This window comes from Saimiri boliviensis, chromosome 11 (assembly GCF_048565385.1).
Source record: "Saimiri boliviensis isolate mSaiBol1 chromosome 11, mSaiBol1.pri, whole genome shotgun sequence".
NCBI classification, from domain to species: domain Eukaryota; kingdom Metazoa; phylum Chordata; class Mammalia; order Primates; family Cebidae; genus Saimiri; species Saimiri boliviensis.
In genome coordinates this window covers 12,550,922-12,567,840 of record NC_133459.1, presented here as the reverse complement: position 1 = coordinate 12,567,840, position 16,919 = coordinate 12,550,922, and the positions used below count along the sequence as shown (strand labels likewise).

Genomic DNA, 16,919 nt, shown 5'->3' with positions numbered 1-16,919 from the left:
ATAATTAGAAAAGGATGTTTTCTATACTACTAAAATGTTTTACATGTAACACTACCCATACAGTAGGATGAAAAATACTTGAATTACACAATCACAACAACTGAAGAGAAAAAAATATTGGAATGGACTGAAATTACAACTGACTTTTAAACTCCTCTGTCTGCTTGTCTATAAAGTTCAAACTGTCTCTAATGAACATGACTTGTTCTTATAAAGGGTTAGAAATAGAATTTTATGAATAAATATTTTTGAGATTCATTTGCTTAAAGTGGAAAACCCTTTCCTGCCTAACTAAACTTCCTGAAAACTTAGCTACTGGAATGGCTTACTTTTCAGAGTTTCCAGCAGCCAAAATAGCTGTTCATCGACAGTATTCTCAGGTTTATTTCTATTTTCTATGCAGTGACCATGACAGAAAGCAACATAATGAGCAAAAGGTCTGTGAAATGGCAGGAGTCTGGCCCAGGAGTCCAGGGAACTGGCACACAGCATCCCTTTAGATTGCTTCCCTCATCTTTTGGCTTCAGTTTCCTCAGGTACAGAATGGCAGGTAAAGGCTGGGCCAGTCCTATCCTGCTAGAATGTATAAATTCCACTTTTCTGTAAGTCTACTATTAACTGCATTTGACAACACCTCTAACAATCAATTAGTTGAGCTACAAAATCAACCACTTTAATTTGAACAATATACTCAAACTGCTCGATAAATAAGTTTCCAACAAGACTTTTTTAAAGCATGTATTAAAATTTTTTCACATATATGTACATATAAATTGGAGTATCAGAAGTATATCTTAAAAAAAGAAACAGGGATATAAATATGATATATTCCAAGACTGTATTTTGGCAAAAGTTTTCAATTTACTTCCTTAGCTTTCTGTCTAAAGATTAGGTCACAAAAAGACCAAACACACACAAGCTTGGTTTGCATTCAGGAAATCCCAGCCAGAAGAATTTAGATACACTCACAGCATGTCATTCATTCAAGTATCTACTGAGAGTCCACAAAGTATTTGGTACTGGAGGCATAAAGATAAATAAGAAATAAAGGCACCCACAAGCAATGACAGGGACGGGTGGCACAAAAACAATTACAACATAATGAAGTGAATATAATGGCACAATCATACTCCTCCAGTCACGGTGAAATCAGAGAGAAGGGAACAACACGTTCTGTGGGACAAGGCCCAGCAGGGAAACTCAGAAGAGGAGGACAGTTGGGCGAGTCACGAAGGATGGGGCGTGCATGTGTGTGTGTGTGTGTGTGTGTGTGTGTGTGTGTGTGTGTGTGTGTTTTCCTGGTTTTATTTTTACAATCTGTGTCCAACCTGGATTCTTGACTGGAAAATGCATTGACACCATATAATCTTCTAAGTCAAGGGTAAATCCGCTGCTTTCATGGTGTACTCCCTACCTGACATGCCCTTGCAGGAAGCCTCACTGCCACCTGCTTTTTACTGCCTGACTTGTTCCGTGACAGGAGAAGCACTCACCAAGCCGGGTCTTGTCAACAGCAGATGGGAAAAGCCTCACTTCCTCCGGAAGTCCTCGCAGCACATGTTCGGGTACCTCAGCCAGGGTCTCAGTGGCTGCCACAGGCTCAGTAGTGTTCTGCAAGTCAAGAAATAGAAGGATCACAGCAAAAGAAAGAAAACTCAAATTGTAGGGTTTTTTTTTTTTCTGGTTCAATAAGCACATATGCAAAAATGTAACCGAAACCTGAAGCTGGCAAGCCAGACCAAAACGATATGTCAAGCATCTGAGGAGCTGCTTTCATGCTTGTTTGTCCAAAGGAAACCCCTGCAACCTTCAAGCATGTCTGTGTTACTCTATTTTGTTCCAGCCACCTGTGGTCATTTCCAAAATATAATCATCTCCAGCACCATACTGCTTTAATTGCTGCTCACCATACTGGCAGCAAAATACACCATAAGCTTACTTTTAAATCAAAGGCTACCATCAGTACCTTAACACATCTAAAAAATAAAAACCAACACTGGTCACTTCATGAATGCTTTCAGCACACACCACAAAGGCTACTGGGGCCCTCCAACCCTCCCCTATTCATGCCGCCCTCCAGCAACAACCCCTAACTGGATGGAGCTTTAACACTCCACCCCAGAACCCGACAACTTATTGTGGTCCCTCATTGTAAGTACCACCTTTCCAGGAAACAGTAATTTACCACTGTTTACCAAGTCACTAAACAGCAAAGTCACCAGGATGTCACGGAGTTGCTAAGAAATAGATAATTTTATAAAATTACTTATCAAAGTTTAGGCTGGAATTCATCATAATCTTAAGAAAAGATTACTACTAGATAAGTATGTAAGGAAGGGAGAGATTTGAGCCAATTGGTAGACTATGACTGTTATTTTTTAAGTAACTTTCAAATCAAAGGAACACCAAGGGTCTAGTAACTGGTACATCACATATCCTACAGAGCTGATGTGCTTATCAAGTCTAACTGATGTGCATATCATGATACTGCTAAGAATGATGGGTTTTGTAGTCTGAGTGTATTTCATTTCACTGCATAGGGAAACATTTCTCCAGGACTTTTAAAGGAACCAATATAGGCAAAAGTCAACCCCAAACAAAAAAGACTAGTTGTTCCTACAACAACAAAGCTCTTGTAGTCTCAAGAATAAATGCACCAAGAAAAGAATATCATCCAAACTGGCATACTCTCAGCATTTCAATTTTTGGTTTATTAAATATCAGCAGTCCACTTCAAGAGAAATAAATCTTACAGTCATTATAAACATGGTAATGTACTCTCTGGCCTGCTTCAAGTTGGAGAACCCGAGAGAGGGCATCTAAAGACAGGTTCGTCTCTCGTACAGAGCTGAGCCAACTGAGCCTACATTTCAGACACACAAATGCTTTGTTCCTGCATTTACACTTTTGTCCCAACAATATCCCTGAAACATTTTCCAAAACATAAGATAGTCATTTAGCCCCAGAAAATGGTCTTACGGTACCTTTGATTAGCTAAAGTGCAAATAAATTAAGCATAGGCATTTTTCACTTCTAATATAGTACCCCCATTTTTAAATGTTTAATCTATAAGCTGGATTTTTTGAAATATGAACAATTTATTTCCAAAGAGGGAAAAGGTATTACACAGGTAGTTAGCATCCTAAGCTACATAATAACTATTTCAAATCACTGATAAGTGACATTAACAAATATTTGCCAGAGTGAGGCTTCCTCTCAGCACTGGCCATTTAGTAAAGCAAAAGGGGGTTTCTTCCTCCATCTCAGTTGGGGCCCTAGGCAAAGACTCAGCACCATTTATCCTCCCCGGGAGCACAGAGTCACCTCGTCAGCTAACCTGAACTGGTACTTCCAGGCACTTTTACAGGGATACTAATGACAACTTCATATTTACTGAGAACTTCCTTGCTCAAAGCACTGTGCCGTCTTACAGGCTGGGTAGAATTTACTCCACATAGCCCAAAAGGGCTCTTTTCTTCCTTAGTTAGACATTATCAGTGTCTCCTCCTCGCCACACAGAGCAGGAAATTAGAGCTTAGGGATATTGCTTAAATGGCTCAAAGCCTGGATCTGAACCCTTATCTGTCTGATTCGAGTGCCTAGTCAATACTAACCATCACGGAGTTTTCACTTAAGATTCTGCTGGAATACCATCTAAGGACCTCTGTCCTAAAACTTCCATATTTCCATGGAAATGTCAGCAGGAGATGGCACCTAAGGCAGGAATGGTCATTCCCATAGGAAATGTGTAACTTGAGTACAAGTTGGAGACCACATGTATTAAAATTTCGGAAGCACCCGAGAACATAAAGGACCTCAGCAGAGATGCCATAGGAAAAAGAAATAAGAAAAAATGCTATCCATTTGTTTATCCATTTTAAGTCAACTCATTATTTTTTCTTTTTTTTTTTCTTTTAAATTACTCTTTTAGTAATTTAGAGCCATTAGTTTTTCTTTTGGGCTCATGCACCCAGTAGAGGAAAGTTTTTTCTGTCACTTTCGTATCCTTCGAATTACAAAAGGACCCAGCTACAACAGGAGCAAATCAATTCACAGCAGCCCAACCGAGATGCTGGGCAGACCCAGGGCCCTCCCTCCCTTCTGCTCCACAACCCCGCTGGACTCAGCATGGCAATGGCTATGGCTGCAAACTGCCTGGAACATTTCTAGAAAATCAGTGATGTGAGAAGTAGAAGGTAGACTCATGGGCTGGACTGCCTAAATAGAACCACCCTCTCTTCTTCCTTAGTTCTCCTTCATAACTCTTACCACAATTGCAAATGCTTATTTGTATAGCTCTGTGTTTACTGTGTGCCTCCTCTGTGAGACTGCAGTGAAGACAGATGGTGTCTATCTTATTCAACATTGTGTTCCCAGTGCTTAGCAGGAGATTTCAAATGTTTGTTGTCACTTAAATACTTGAATGAGTACATGGCTCTTTGTAAGCTAACTTAAAGCTTTAAAAAAAAAAAAAAAAAGGAGGGATATAAATAAATAAAAGAGCAGGATCATCTATCAGAAGGTATTTTCTCCACATGCATCTGAATTTCTTGAATTTGAGGTAGATATTCTTCCGGGCCATATAAGAATCTTTTTTTAGAAAATGTGCTCCCAGCACTTTGGGAGGCCGAGGCAGGTGGATCACGAGGTCAAGAGATCAAGACAATCCTGGCCAACATGGTGAAACCCCGTCTTACTAAAAATACAAAAAAATTAGCTGGGCGTGGTGGTGCGCACCTGTAGTCCCAGCTACTCGGGCGGCTGAGGCAGGAAAATTGCTTGAATCCAGGAGGCGGAGGTTGCTGTGAGCCGTGGTCGCACCACTGCTACTCCAGCCTGGCGCCTGGTGACAGAGTGAGACTCTGTCTCAAAACAAAACAAAACAAAACAAAAAACCAATGTGCTATGCCATTAATTCCAAGCAATCAATGGACAAGTAAGCCTTTGGAACAAAGGAATCTTTCCAAAAAATTCTCTCGTCTGCATACTCATAAGCTGCAATCTCTTCTTGGTACATATCCTGATAGGATTAGATATAATATCATACTCTAAACAGGCTCATCTTGGTCCTTACACTAAAGAATCACAATATGATCCCAGGATTATTTCCCAGATTGATCTTGTCTAAAATAAATTGTACCATCTACTCAATTAATCTATTTAAATATTTCTGAATCCCTGCTATGGGCCAGGCGGTGTTCTAGGCAGCACACTTGCCTCAATAACGCATCACTCTGGTGAGAAACACAGACAAAATCAAACACATACGTACAATGCCTGATGCCCTGTAGAAAACTCAAGCATAAAAAAGGGGGTACATGCCTTCTGATCAATGGTGAATGAAAAAAAGAAGGGAACATAGTCATGGAGTAGGGATGGAGACGCCTTTTCAGACAGAATGCTGAGAAGTAGAAATGGAATCTGTGACAATATCGGGGAAACACGCCAGGAAAAGAAAACAGCCAGGACAAAATCTCAACTTAAGAGAAAATGCAGTACGCAGGCAAAAAGACCCATGTGTCCAGAGCAGAGACGGTGAGAGAAGCAGCTAGAACTGAGCCAGGAGGGGCAGGCAGGGGTAAGGCCTCTGAGAAATACTCATTGCCATTAGCTCGTCTACCCGGAATGGGAGGAGTAGAGAGCAGAGAGCAGACTACGAGCTCTGCAAGGCACCCCAGCTGCTGGCGTCTCCTAGCACGCCCTGTCCTTGCTGCCCCTGAATAGAAGCATGTTCCTGTCTTAGGGGTTTTTAACAATGATCACTGTGATATGAAAGAAGCTAAAGCACTTCGCTGCTTTCCTATTAGTTAGACCTCAGTGAGGATTCATCATTTGACTGCCTAATGAAATACAGTCTTTAAACATGTATCAGTGAACAGATCTGGAATGGTATGTATTAAATTTAAGTTAATTTAATTGTAGTTATTAACTATTACTTGATCTCATCAATCCAATGTCTCCAACTTCCTACCTCAAACTCAAAGAAAGTCACTACTTGCTTCTCTTTCCCCAGTGAATCACCAAAGTCTCTCTCCTTCATTCAGCCCATCCATCAGTCATTAACAAATACTCCCGAAGCGTCTGCTCAGGGCTAGCACCACACTGTACGGTGAGGATCAGGGACATCTCCTCATGAAGCCCACTGGTTAGAGGAAGAACTTCTCTGTTCCTGCTCCCTGAGACAAGAAACCTTAGAGAGATTTTGATTCATGAGTTTTGACTTGCTAGGAAGCCTCTGAAGGACCCTTCTACTGCTTTACTGATACCTTTCCTCTGACCCAGGATGACCTTCCCATGCTGGACGGGGTGAGGAACTTAGGAAGTATAACATTTGTTCCATCCTCTGGGCCAAGATCTGTGCTAAGCACTTTACATGTATTACCTCATTTAATCCTGACAACAATAACAATCACAGCTAACACAGATGAAGCGTTTGGGTATGTCAGACACAATTCCAGGCACTTATCACCTCATTTAATCTGCACACTACCAATTGCTACAGGTACTTTTATGATCTCCACGTTACAGATGAAACTAAACCTTGCCCATGGTCATAGTCAGCAGGTGGCAGAGAAAGGTAATTTCAACCCAGACAATCCGGCTTCAGGGTCTGCATTCTCAAACACTAGGCCACAGAGCAGCTCTGCTGAGTACCTGTCCCAAGCTGCACAGTTTTAAAGTAGTGGAGCCAAGACAAAATCCAGACAGACTCCGGAGTCTACATTCTAACAGTTCTAACCACCAACCCAGGGGGTCTCATACTTCATAGTCCAGGGACACATGAGAATTCCCTTTCTGGGACCAACAAGAGCAGAGCTATTGCTGTAACAACACTACGATGTCGTCTGCCTTTTTCCCTCTCAGGTGTGTAGGGTGGAGTTTTCTGGAGGCTATCATGTGTGAAAATGTCATCACTCTGAAGGCTTATGAAATATGTGTGACTACTTAATCTTATGTTTTACATTTTTCTGATTTATGAATAAGACCTGTAGTCTAACTAGCATTATTATGCCAAATCAATTTCCAAGCTTTGATACTGTACTACAGCTTTTTAACATGATACTGCTAGAAAAGGATAGGTAAAGAGTACACAGGACTCAGGCCGGGTGTGGTGGCTCATGCCTGTAATCCGAGCACCGTGGGAGGCCGAGGTGGGTGGATCATTTGAAGTCAGGAGTATGATACCAGCCTGGCCAACATGGTGAAACCTCACCTCTACTGAAAAAACAAAATCTAGCTGGTCATGGCAGCATGCGCCTGTAATCCCAGCTATTCAGGAGACTGACGCAGGAGAATCATTGCCCAGGGGATAGAGCAAGACTCCTCAAAAATAAATAGAGTACACAAGACTTTCGACACTTCTTATAACTTCATGTGGATCTGTAACTATTTCAAAATACTGTGTTATCATTTCCAATAAGATAAACATGCATAGATACGACACACATCAACAAAAAGCCTGAGCTGATGCTGCCTCCAGTCTTCCGTCGTACCTCCCCTCTCAGGACTAAGAAGCAGAAGACAGGACCCATTCTTAGAGACCAAAACTGCAGGAGCGGAGGGAGCCGGGGAGGCTTAATCCACGCATTCATGTCCTGTGTTCTCCCGTTCCTGGGCATCTCCCCTACTTCCTCAGTACAACTGTTAACACTAAAACTACAGGCTTTAAAACTGTAAGCTTTCTCCCCTCTTTCTCCTCCTTCCTTTTTCTCCCTCTATACCCTGCGATCTCTTTTTCTTCCATACTTTGTTTTATATATGTTCCCTGAAAAATAAGCCATGAACTTTGGGAGGCCAAGGTGGGATCACAAGGTCAGGAAACAGACCATCCTGGCCAACATGGCGAAACCCCATCTCTACTAAAAATACAAAAATTAGCTGGGTGTGGTGGCCCACGCCTGTAGCCCCAGCTACTCGCGAGGCTGAGGCAGGAGAATCACTTGAACCCAGGAGACGGAAGTTGCAGTGAGCCGAGATTATGGCGACAGAGTGAAACTCCATCGGGAAAAAAAAAAAAAAAAAAAGCCATGAGAAGGAATTTTTATAACTTTCTACATCTATGCACACTTGAACAGACAGTGAGCAATGTCAAGTACGCAAAGCTGGGGACAAGACATGGTTGTGACATTTGCTCTCCCCAAACAGGCACAAGAGTCTTTTTCATTTGAAGGGTTTCACTGCCAATCTCTAAAGGAGAAAAAGCAACATATGCCAGAATAAACTGGAATGAGTTGCAATGGCTTCAGAGTATTAAACACAACTTATTATCAATGCCTGTTTGGGCTCCTGCAGGGAACAGAGGAAAATGTCGAAGAAAGTTCCCAAGGCTTTAAACCCCAGGGGAGCAAAGCTGAGACCCCAGCAAGGTAAGATCACCAAAAGGGGCTAATTTGCATTTGTATTCTAGGCCTCTGCTCTACCCAGAGAACCCTTTGGGCTCCTAGAAGCCAGTCCCCACTATCCTAACCTAGTAGGATTTCCCCTGTGGCTCAGTTACAACACTCTCCACAACTTGCAACAGTGTGCACTGTGTATTGTGAAAGCCCTCACTGGTTGGCTTGGTTAATCACCTCTCCAGAGAGGCAAGTTTAGGGCCTTAGACAGGCAGGTTCTGACCAGAGCAGTGGTCACTAAATGCCTGGCAGTCAACCACCCAGAGGTCTGGGCACAGACAGATGGCTATGCAACTGGCCATGGAGTCCAGGAAGTAGATGACACGCCTCAATGGAAAGCAGAGAAGGAGAGAATAGCTGAAAACAAAAACCCCAGAATGCCCGTATCAAAGAATGAAAGGAAGAAAAGAGCAGCAGATGAGTCCTAGTCCTAGAACTCAACGCAAAGCCAAAAGAGGCACCGAGCTCATGGCATCACCAAAGCTAGGGAAGACTCCGGTAAGTGTACTGGCCAACAGAGCCAAACGCTGCTGCCGATCCTTCAAAACCTGTCATGTCCAATCCCTTTCTCCAGTTCCCACTGGCACCGTCATCTTCCAACCTGAAATTACTCAGGAGTCTCCAGTCGTCCCGCACATATTAGCAAGTGTTCCACGTGCTGGAGCGGCACTACCTGGGGAACGCAGCCACCAAGAGAAGGGGCAGGTCCTGCCCGCCTGCACCCCAAGCTAATGTGGCAGACCAGGGGTGTTCAACATCTCAGCGACCTCAAGAGTGACGTGAGAGATGAGGCGGGGACAGTGCAGTGCTTTAGTTAGGATGTCAGGGGAGGCCTCTCAGAGAAGATGTCACACAGGGACTTGGACTTGAGAGATGAGAATGAGTCATGTATTAAGAACTGAGCAGGCCAAGCAAACATGCTGAGGAGAGAAGGGGCTTGGCATGTTCAGGAATAAAAAGAGGCCACTGCAGCTGCACCAGAGCAGACCCGGGAAGAAAGCAGAGGCGGCCGCCACTGGAACCTGTAAACCCAAGGCAGGGCAAAGAGCTGGACTGCATTCACAAAGTGGTGGGATGCCGCAAGAGGGTCTGGGCAGGAGAGTGAAGAGACGGGATGAGGTTTTCTGGTTTCCCGTCCACTCTATAGTCAACTTCCCTGAACCTTTTGTCTTCTTGAATAATCAATCTAGAAAGCATCTGATTCAAAATGCTTTTTAAACTTTCTAAATACAATCTAGTAGTTCATCTGCTACCTTTAGAGACTCCCAAAGTTCAAGAAAGCAAAGAAATTAAGACACCTAAGGGCTCATCCCCTCTACTTGTCTTGTCCAGAAGATTCTAACACAGAATAGGAATGGGTAAGGGTGGGGACAGGGGGTTGGTAGGCAGGAGAAGGAGCTTTCTACTGCCTCCCAGTGAGGCTGTTACTGGTGAGACTGTTTCAACTTCTCAAACTACCTTCATCCAAAGCAGCAAACTGTGGGCTACAGCCTTTCATCAGATGGCATTTGTTTGGTCTACCCATGGATTTAAAACAAAAAAAAAAAAAAAACAGATTCTTTTGGAAGAAATCACAGGAAAATACCCATTTTACTCTTCCAGGTGGTCCCTGGCCCCTACAGGCATCTGGGTTCCTGGCACACCCTCTGGCCCCTCCTCCCCTCCCCACGTTAGGTCCCCTTCCTACTCTAGGCCTTTCTCACTTTAGGCTTTCACCTGGCCCTCAATTCTTCTAATGGTCAATAACCCCCACATCCTTCCAGGTCAAGTTCCAATCCCAGTTCCTCCACAGACATTCCCAACAACTGGAAACGACCGCCAGCTTTTCTCATTTCCCAGATGGTGAGCTGCACGTTCTGTAAGGCCTATGGAGAACCATCCCACAGGGAGGAAAACTACTGGTGAGGAATCAGTCAGGAGCTTTCTGTAATTGCCGAGACAAGGGATGTTTGGGTCTGAATGCAAGCAGTAACAGTGACTAAACTATTCGACAGGGGAGAATCAGGACATGGTTACCAGTTGAAAAAGTAGTAATAAATAATAACTTACAGTGTTTCCTATCTGTTAGGGACTAGCCTAAGGGCTTTCCGTCCAGTAACTCATTTACTACTGACTGCAACCACATGGGGTGGGCACCAAGTCTCTCCCTGTTTAACAGATAAGAAAGGGAACACAAAGAAGCCAAGGACTTGCCCAAGGTCACGTAGCTGGAATGGCATAGCCAGAACTGACCAAGGAGAGTGAGTCAGAGGACATCAAAGGACGAGCAGAGCTCAACAGTCCCACAGCTTTCTTCTCTACTGAAGTGTTGAGATCCTAACATAAGAGGAAAGGCTTCTTGCCACAAGCTCCTTCCAGTGACTTAGGGAAATGCTATTCAGGTTGTTAATTATTTTTCAAATTTCAAAAATAATATTTTCATTCAGAAAGACAAGGTCCCAGATTTTATAAAAATCGCTAATTTATCTAGTGGAGTACATGATTCAAAACGAGATTTTAAGTGCCACCATTATTCATTCAGCATGCTGATTTCCAAAACTACACATTTATTTAATTGAGCTTTAAGTCAAAACAGATAGGAACCACCTTACTTAGAAGACTTTTTTTAAAGTGAAAAAATCAGATTCATATTTATAATTACCTATAAAAAAATTCTATATTAATAATATGATAAAACAGTGAAAGTGGTTTCAACCTTTTATATCATGAAAGTGAAAAAATCAGATTCATATTTATAATTACCTATAAAAAATTCTATATTAATAATATGATAAAACAGTGAAAGTGGTTTCAACCTTTTATATCATGTATATTTTTCGAATTAGAAAAAACGGGCAAAGATAACTACGATGAAAGATAGAAAGCCATCCCAGGGTTTCACGGACTCTTTGGAATTAAAGTGATGAATAGACATATCTAGATGGTCAGATGGTCTCCCATAAAACTCCTCCTGTAAAAGAAATGAACTATAGATACATGCAACAATATGGCTGAATCTCAGAAACAGTATGCAGACTGAAACAAGACAAACACCACAGGGCATAGACTGTATGATTCTACCCCTACGAAACTCCAGAATGGGAAAAACCAACATGTAGGAACAGAAAGCTGATCAGTATGGACCTTGGGCAGGGAAAGACTAACTTCAGAGCAGCAGGAAATAACTTCTTGGGGTGACGGGCGTGTCCTATGACTCGACAGTGGTAAGAGCGACGCGGCTGTGAAACGCGTACTGTTCGGTTAAATCGGCTACCTTTTACTGTATGCAGATTACACCTCAAAACTGATCTTTACAATCAAATAACTAAACAGGTCAATAAATCTGAATTCTCATCTTTAAATCATGTTAAAATGAAACTTTAATGCACCAAGAAAATAAAGGACAAACATACCAACGCAATAGAAAACAATGTTTTCGACTGTGTTCACTTTCTTACCTGTTGAACAGGGATAGTAATGGCGCCCAGTGTGGCTGCAGTCAACAGTAAATGCCCGGCTGAACAGAAAGCACTTAGGCTAGTGTCTGACACACAGGAGACATGGTAAGTTATTATTTATTATTGTTTTCAACCAGTAACCAAGTCCTGATTCTGCCCGATAGAATACCTTAATTATTTGTATTTATTAAGAATTCTTCAACTCAATTCTAACAGTCCTCGACTCAAAACCCTACAAAGGTACACCTCACTGGCAAAGTCTACTGCGGTCATTCTAGCGACCCCGGAGCTGAGCCCACACTTCTTTGACCATTTACTCTGCCCTCCTCAGCTCTGCTCCAGGCACGTGAACCACAGAACCAACCTCTTCCACTCTCCCTCTCCAGCCCCTCTCTCCACACTCTTTAGACAAATGGTCACTGCCATCAGCAAGGTAACTCTGTTCTAGGGCATAACATTGGCACTGGCTGCTGTTACATAAAGCTGCATACACCATTTTCTATAGTCAACATATACTAATGTTTTTATGTTTAAAAATATATAAGAATAAGCAAGTGTTATTGGTGTTTCATTTAAATGTATATAAGTAACTCCTTTTATATGCTTTGCCCAGAGAATTATCAGAAATTATTATATCAGTTTAATCTATTTAATTAAAGCACCTAGTTTCTTAAATATTGATTGATCAAAACTAACTGGAAAGTGACAGTAATATGCGACGGAATAGATTAGAGTCAATTTTCCTTAATATTAAGACCACTTCATAGTATATTCATACTAAAACATATATTACTGCTACAACAGACTAGTAATAATCACCAAAGTAATTGCTACAAGCAAAAAAAAAAACCAGCTTAGAATCATCAGTTTAATCTCTAATTTTAGAGCTTAAAATCTCTAAAATTCTACGAACAACTCATCTTTGTAATAGATATGCAAACAAGAATCTAAGCTACTATCCTGGAACAAACGATGGAAAAAAAAAAATCAAACAAGCTTCAGTTTACTGAAATACCATTAAATTATATTTGGTTAAGAAATAGGACTGCTATAACAATAAACAGATGAAAACACAAAACAAGAAACACTTATACACCATTTCTGAAAAAGAACAGCAGTCAAATTAGTTCTGAAATCTAACAAAGTACCCTCTTTCAAAAAGCTGTCAGGTCTATTAAGCTGTCCAACTGAAGAAACTGTCCTAAAGCATGGTGTTAATCTCAACAGTGAACACACGTAGCACCACACTCTTGCTCCCTTATGATCAAGTCTCCATATCACAGTCGGGAGGATGTCCTAAAAATGGCAATCAGCTTGTGTCACTGTCCAGTAACCCTAAAGGCCCTATAAACCTTGCCTCTCACATCAATGTCCTCTTATCCCAGAGTCCATGACAGGGCCAAGCTCCAGACCCTGGCTTGCTCTCTGTTCCTTGAACCAACAACCTCATTTCCACGTCAGGGCCTTTGTATCACTGTGTATTTACTCGGCCTAGAATTTTCTTTCCCCAGATCTTCATGTATCTGTCTGGCTCCTGGTTATTACCTGAGTCTCAGTTCTACTAGCAATCACCTCCAGAGTAGCCTTCTCTGACCATGTAATCCAAAGACCTCCTTTCACCTCCACCCATCATCCTTTATAAGATAATCTTGTTGAATTGTCTTCACGGCACTTTTCACTATCTGAAATTACCTTGCTTGTCTTCCTCCTTTTTAACTGTCTCCCTCTTGGAGTATGTTACCGGCAGAGCCCTTGCCTACCTAGTTCACTGCAGAACCTATGCCATGCTGGGGTACCGTCTGTGCACGATGAATGAGGGAAGGAATGAATGAACCTTAGGGACAACTGAGATAACGGACCTATTCCTGAGATAAAGCCATTCCTAGGTAAGTCTAGGAAAATAAGGAAACCAGCAGAACATCTCAAAAGTTAAGTATCAGGATGGGTGTGGAATGTAAATGAAGCAAGCAGGAAACCTATGATCTGAGAACACAGAGAAGGGAGCACGGAGAGCGAGGGGAGGAGGCACAATGACTACCGCTCTCGCTGCCACCCAGGCATGGGCGCAAGTGAAGGATCCAAGACTCACATGCAAAGCAAGCTGGCTCTAATCGAGAGGATAAGAGATACTAAGAAAGGGGTAAATTTTAGGTGAAGAACAGAAGGGAAGAGAAAGAATGATAAAGAATATGTGGGTCGGGGAGATTTGTGGAGCCCCAGGACTGGGCTCAGAGGGAGCTATCACACTAGGACCGACTTGGAACACACTGATATAACTGAGTGCAACAGTTCAGAATGCTGCCTCAATAGTCAGCGCTTAAAACAGTGGCAGGCTGTAGACCTGACTGCTTCTTCTAAAGGAATTGATAAACCGTATGCCACGCCCATACCTAGGATCCTGCAGTCCCTGAAGCTCAACTGCCAGGCATATATAAACAAATTATTCTAAGCTATTGTCTAAGAGACCACACCCATCAGAAGAAACAGAACTGACAACTAAAATCCATCAAAGCAATGCTCATCCGTCCCCAGAGAGAACAACCTAATCCTAAAATAACCACCAAGATTTTATTTATAAGCCAATCTTCTTCAAGTTCAAACTTTTTTATATCTGAATTTTTTTGTGTAGTTATTTTTCAGTTTTTCAAGCATTCACTGCTCATATTTACTGGATGAAAATGAGAGGAAAAATACGAGAAGGGAAAACCGTAAATTATCCTGAAATAAGTCATAAACCTTAAAAATAACGGGAGTGATTATTGAAAAATACTGATAGATTTTATGCCCTAACAATCAGGTCTAAACAGCATATAACTAATAATGAAAATATAACAAAAGATGCTAAAAATTTTATTCATAAAAAGAGGACTATTTTTATAATCCAAATAAAAGTTTCATTACTACCAGACCATTTAATTACACCCAAATCAGAAATGTGTTAACCATTAGAAACATAAGAGGACACTTTCCCACTGATAACTTGGCATCTGGCATCAAAGGAAGTCTTCTGCAGGTCTGATATTAAAACTTGTCGAAAGCAAAATGAAATTGTAAAAGAGCCAAGAAAAAGAAGTCGTTATTGCTACAACTTTTTGAATGGCATGCAGGCTTTTTTAAACAGACATTTGTTGGATATAATTGAAATATACAGCAAAAGTTTGAAGTGTCAAGTCTAACACACTAGAAATATTATAAGCCTAATACTGTACAAGAATTAAGCCACGATTAATCCTAAGGTTAAAGGTGTAGGCAAATCAAATAAATGATTTCTGAACAGTGATGTAACAAAAACAGTATCAACATTTAGATTCCACTTTGGAAGAACTCACAACCATTCTAACACAGAATCAAGACTCCTCTGATAAAACAGCTCCTAGACAGTAGAAAAGCAAGCTCCTTTGGGTGACCACATTCGTATTAAGAATCAATCTTAAAATAGGAAGGTAAATAAAATCTATGAAATATTTATGTATATAACTCTGATGGATGATGACTGTGGAAATCCACTCTATTCTTTTTCCTCCCCCACCTCACCACTTCAAAAATAATTTGCCTTCAAAAGCATATCAATAAATCTGCAAGTTTTAAAATAAATAGAAAGCATGTGTCCCATGTGTTCGCCAGATTCGAATTTTTATGTTATATGTCCTCTGCATTAAAATAAAGATTTCTGATAAAGAAAGTAATGAAAAAGAAATCAAAAGAATCCATTCCAAAAATTTCACATTTCTCAATGCAACACAGGACTGAATTTATTAAACTTGGCACGCTAATTAAATTGGACTTGTGATCTCTACTTAGAATCACCTGTAAATGATAAAAAGGTGTCCACAGTTTCAGTTCATGATGGATACAAAATTTTCATTTTAAGAAATGAAATTTTAAGCTAAGAATTTTAAGCTAAGGACTAAAGAAAAATTTACATACTTCATATTTTTGGTTTTGTCCTTCATATTTTAAAAATAAGTGCTTATGAAGATTTTAAAAAGAACATTTCTGACACCCACGAATTTCTATAACTACAAGTGAGATGATATTGAAACCAGAACATAAGAATTCTACTCTAGAATATATTATTAGATTCACATAACTGGTTCTACTTATCAGAACACCCTTGAGGCTATGGAAATATCCATAGCAGAGTAATTTAATCATCAGGTAATCCCACATCTCCTGTAAAGAAAAACACATCTTACATTTCAATATCTGCCCTCTTGTTTTTATTCTGAGAACAGGTTTTTCAAGGACAAAATGCTTAAAGGTTCTTCTTTGATCATTTGCAGTCTCTATAAATAACTTTTAATCCTCTCTTTTCAACCAGCAGATAAGCACAAAATTTAAAAAAATGCTAAAAACGAAACCTTAATAAACTTCAAAACAAACACACACAAAAAAACTCACACACTAGAGTGTGGCAAGAGAGAGGTCAAAAAGGAAGTCTTAACGAAAATCCTTAAGAATGAGTGCTCTAGTCAGAGAACCACGGAAATGCCAACCCACGCCCAAACAATGCACATTTCACTGCACGAACAAATGCACAGTATGAATGCAATGAGCTAATTAATGGTTTTAAGAAATAAAAATGAGAATCCAGGAGAATGTGTGTGCTACTATCTGGTAAAAATCAAGAGCTGGTCTAACATCTAGGTCACGTATTTGTATAAATTCTGATTTTTAAACTCACCTGATTCATTTTCAATTCCTGTTGTGTTCTGTAAAGATACACACAACAAAGAAACTTCTTTGATTACATGAACCCTAAAAAGAAAAACAGACAATTGTAATATGTACCTGCCTACAAATGTACAGGGATTTAAAACCACATACAGAACTGTAGAGTTTGCTCAAAGGGCTATTTGTAAAGCAACTCTATGCCGAATCAACTTCAATCTATGCTGAGAGCTCCCTTGTCAGATTTATTATCTCCAGTAAAATAAATTTCTTACTCCTCTTTACTAGGGCTTCACTGTACTCTACAATCGAAAGTAGACTCATTAGGATGACATCAAATCTTTGCTTTGGAAGTGCATCATTCCTAAGAAGAAATATATTAGCTTTATTAATAGAAATGCAAAGCATTATTGAGTAC

The 16,919-nt window shown here is 40.7% G+C and overlaps 1 protein-coding gene across 6 annotated transcripts in view; it reads right to left on the bottom strand.

The window, feature by feature from the left end:
- Nucleotides 1–16,919, bottom strand: part of PRDM2 (PR/SET domain 2) — a 124,705-nt gene that overhangs the window by 93,366 nt on the left and 14,420 nt on the right. For 4 of the 6 annotated variants that reach the window (XM_074380090.1, XM_039474047.2, XM_074380088.1 and 1 more), the window contains exons 2-3: nt 16,515–16,588; nt 1,494–1,611 (exon numbers count right to left, since the gene is read on the bottom strand). In XM_074380090.1, coding sequence (XP_074236191.1) covers nt 1,494–1,611; nt 16,515–16,523 — 127 coding nt within the window. In that variant the 5' untranslated portion in view covers nt 16,524–16,588. Of the gene's footprint in view, nt 1–1,493; nt 1,612–16,514; nt 16,911–16,919 lie in introns of those variants that run through there. The other 2 variants (XM_074380089.1, XM_074380093.1) reach the window with 2 other exon arrangements.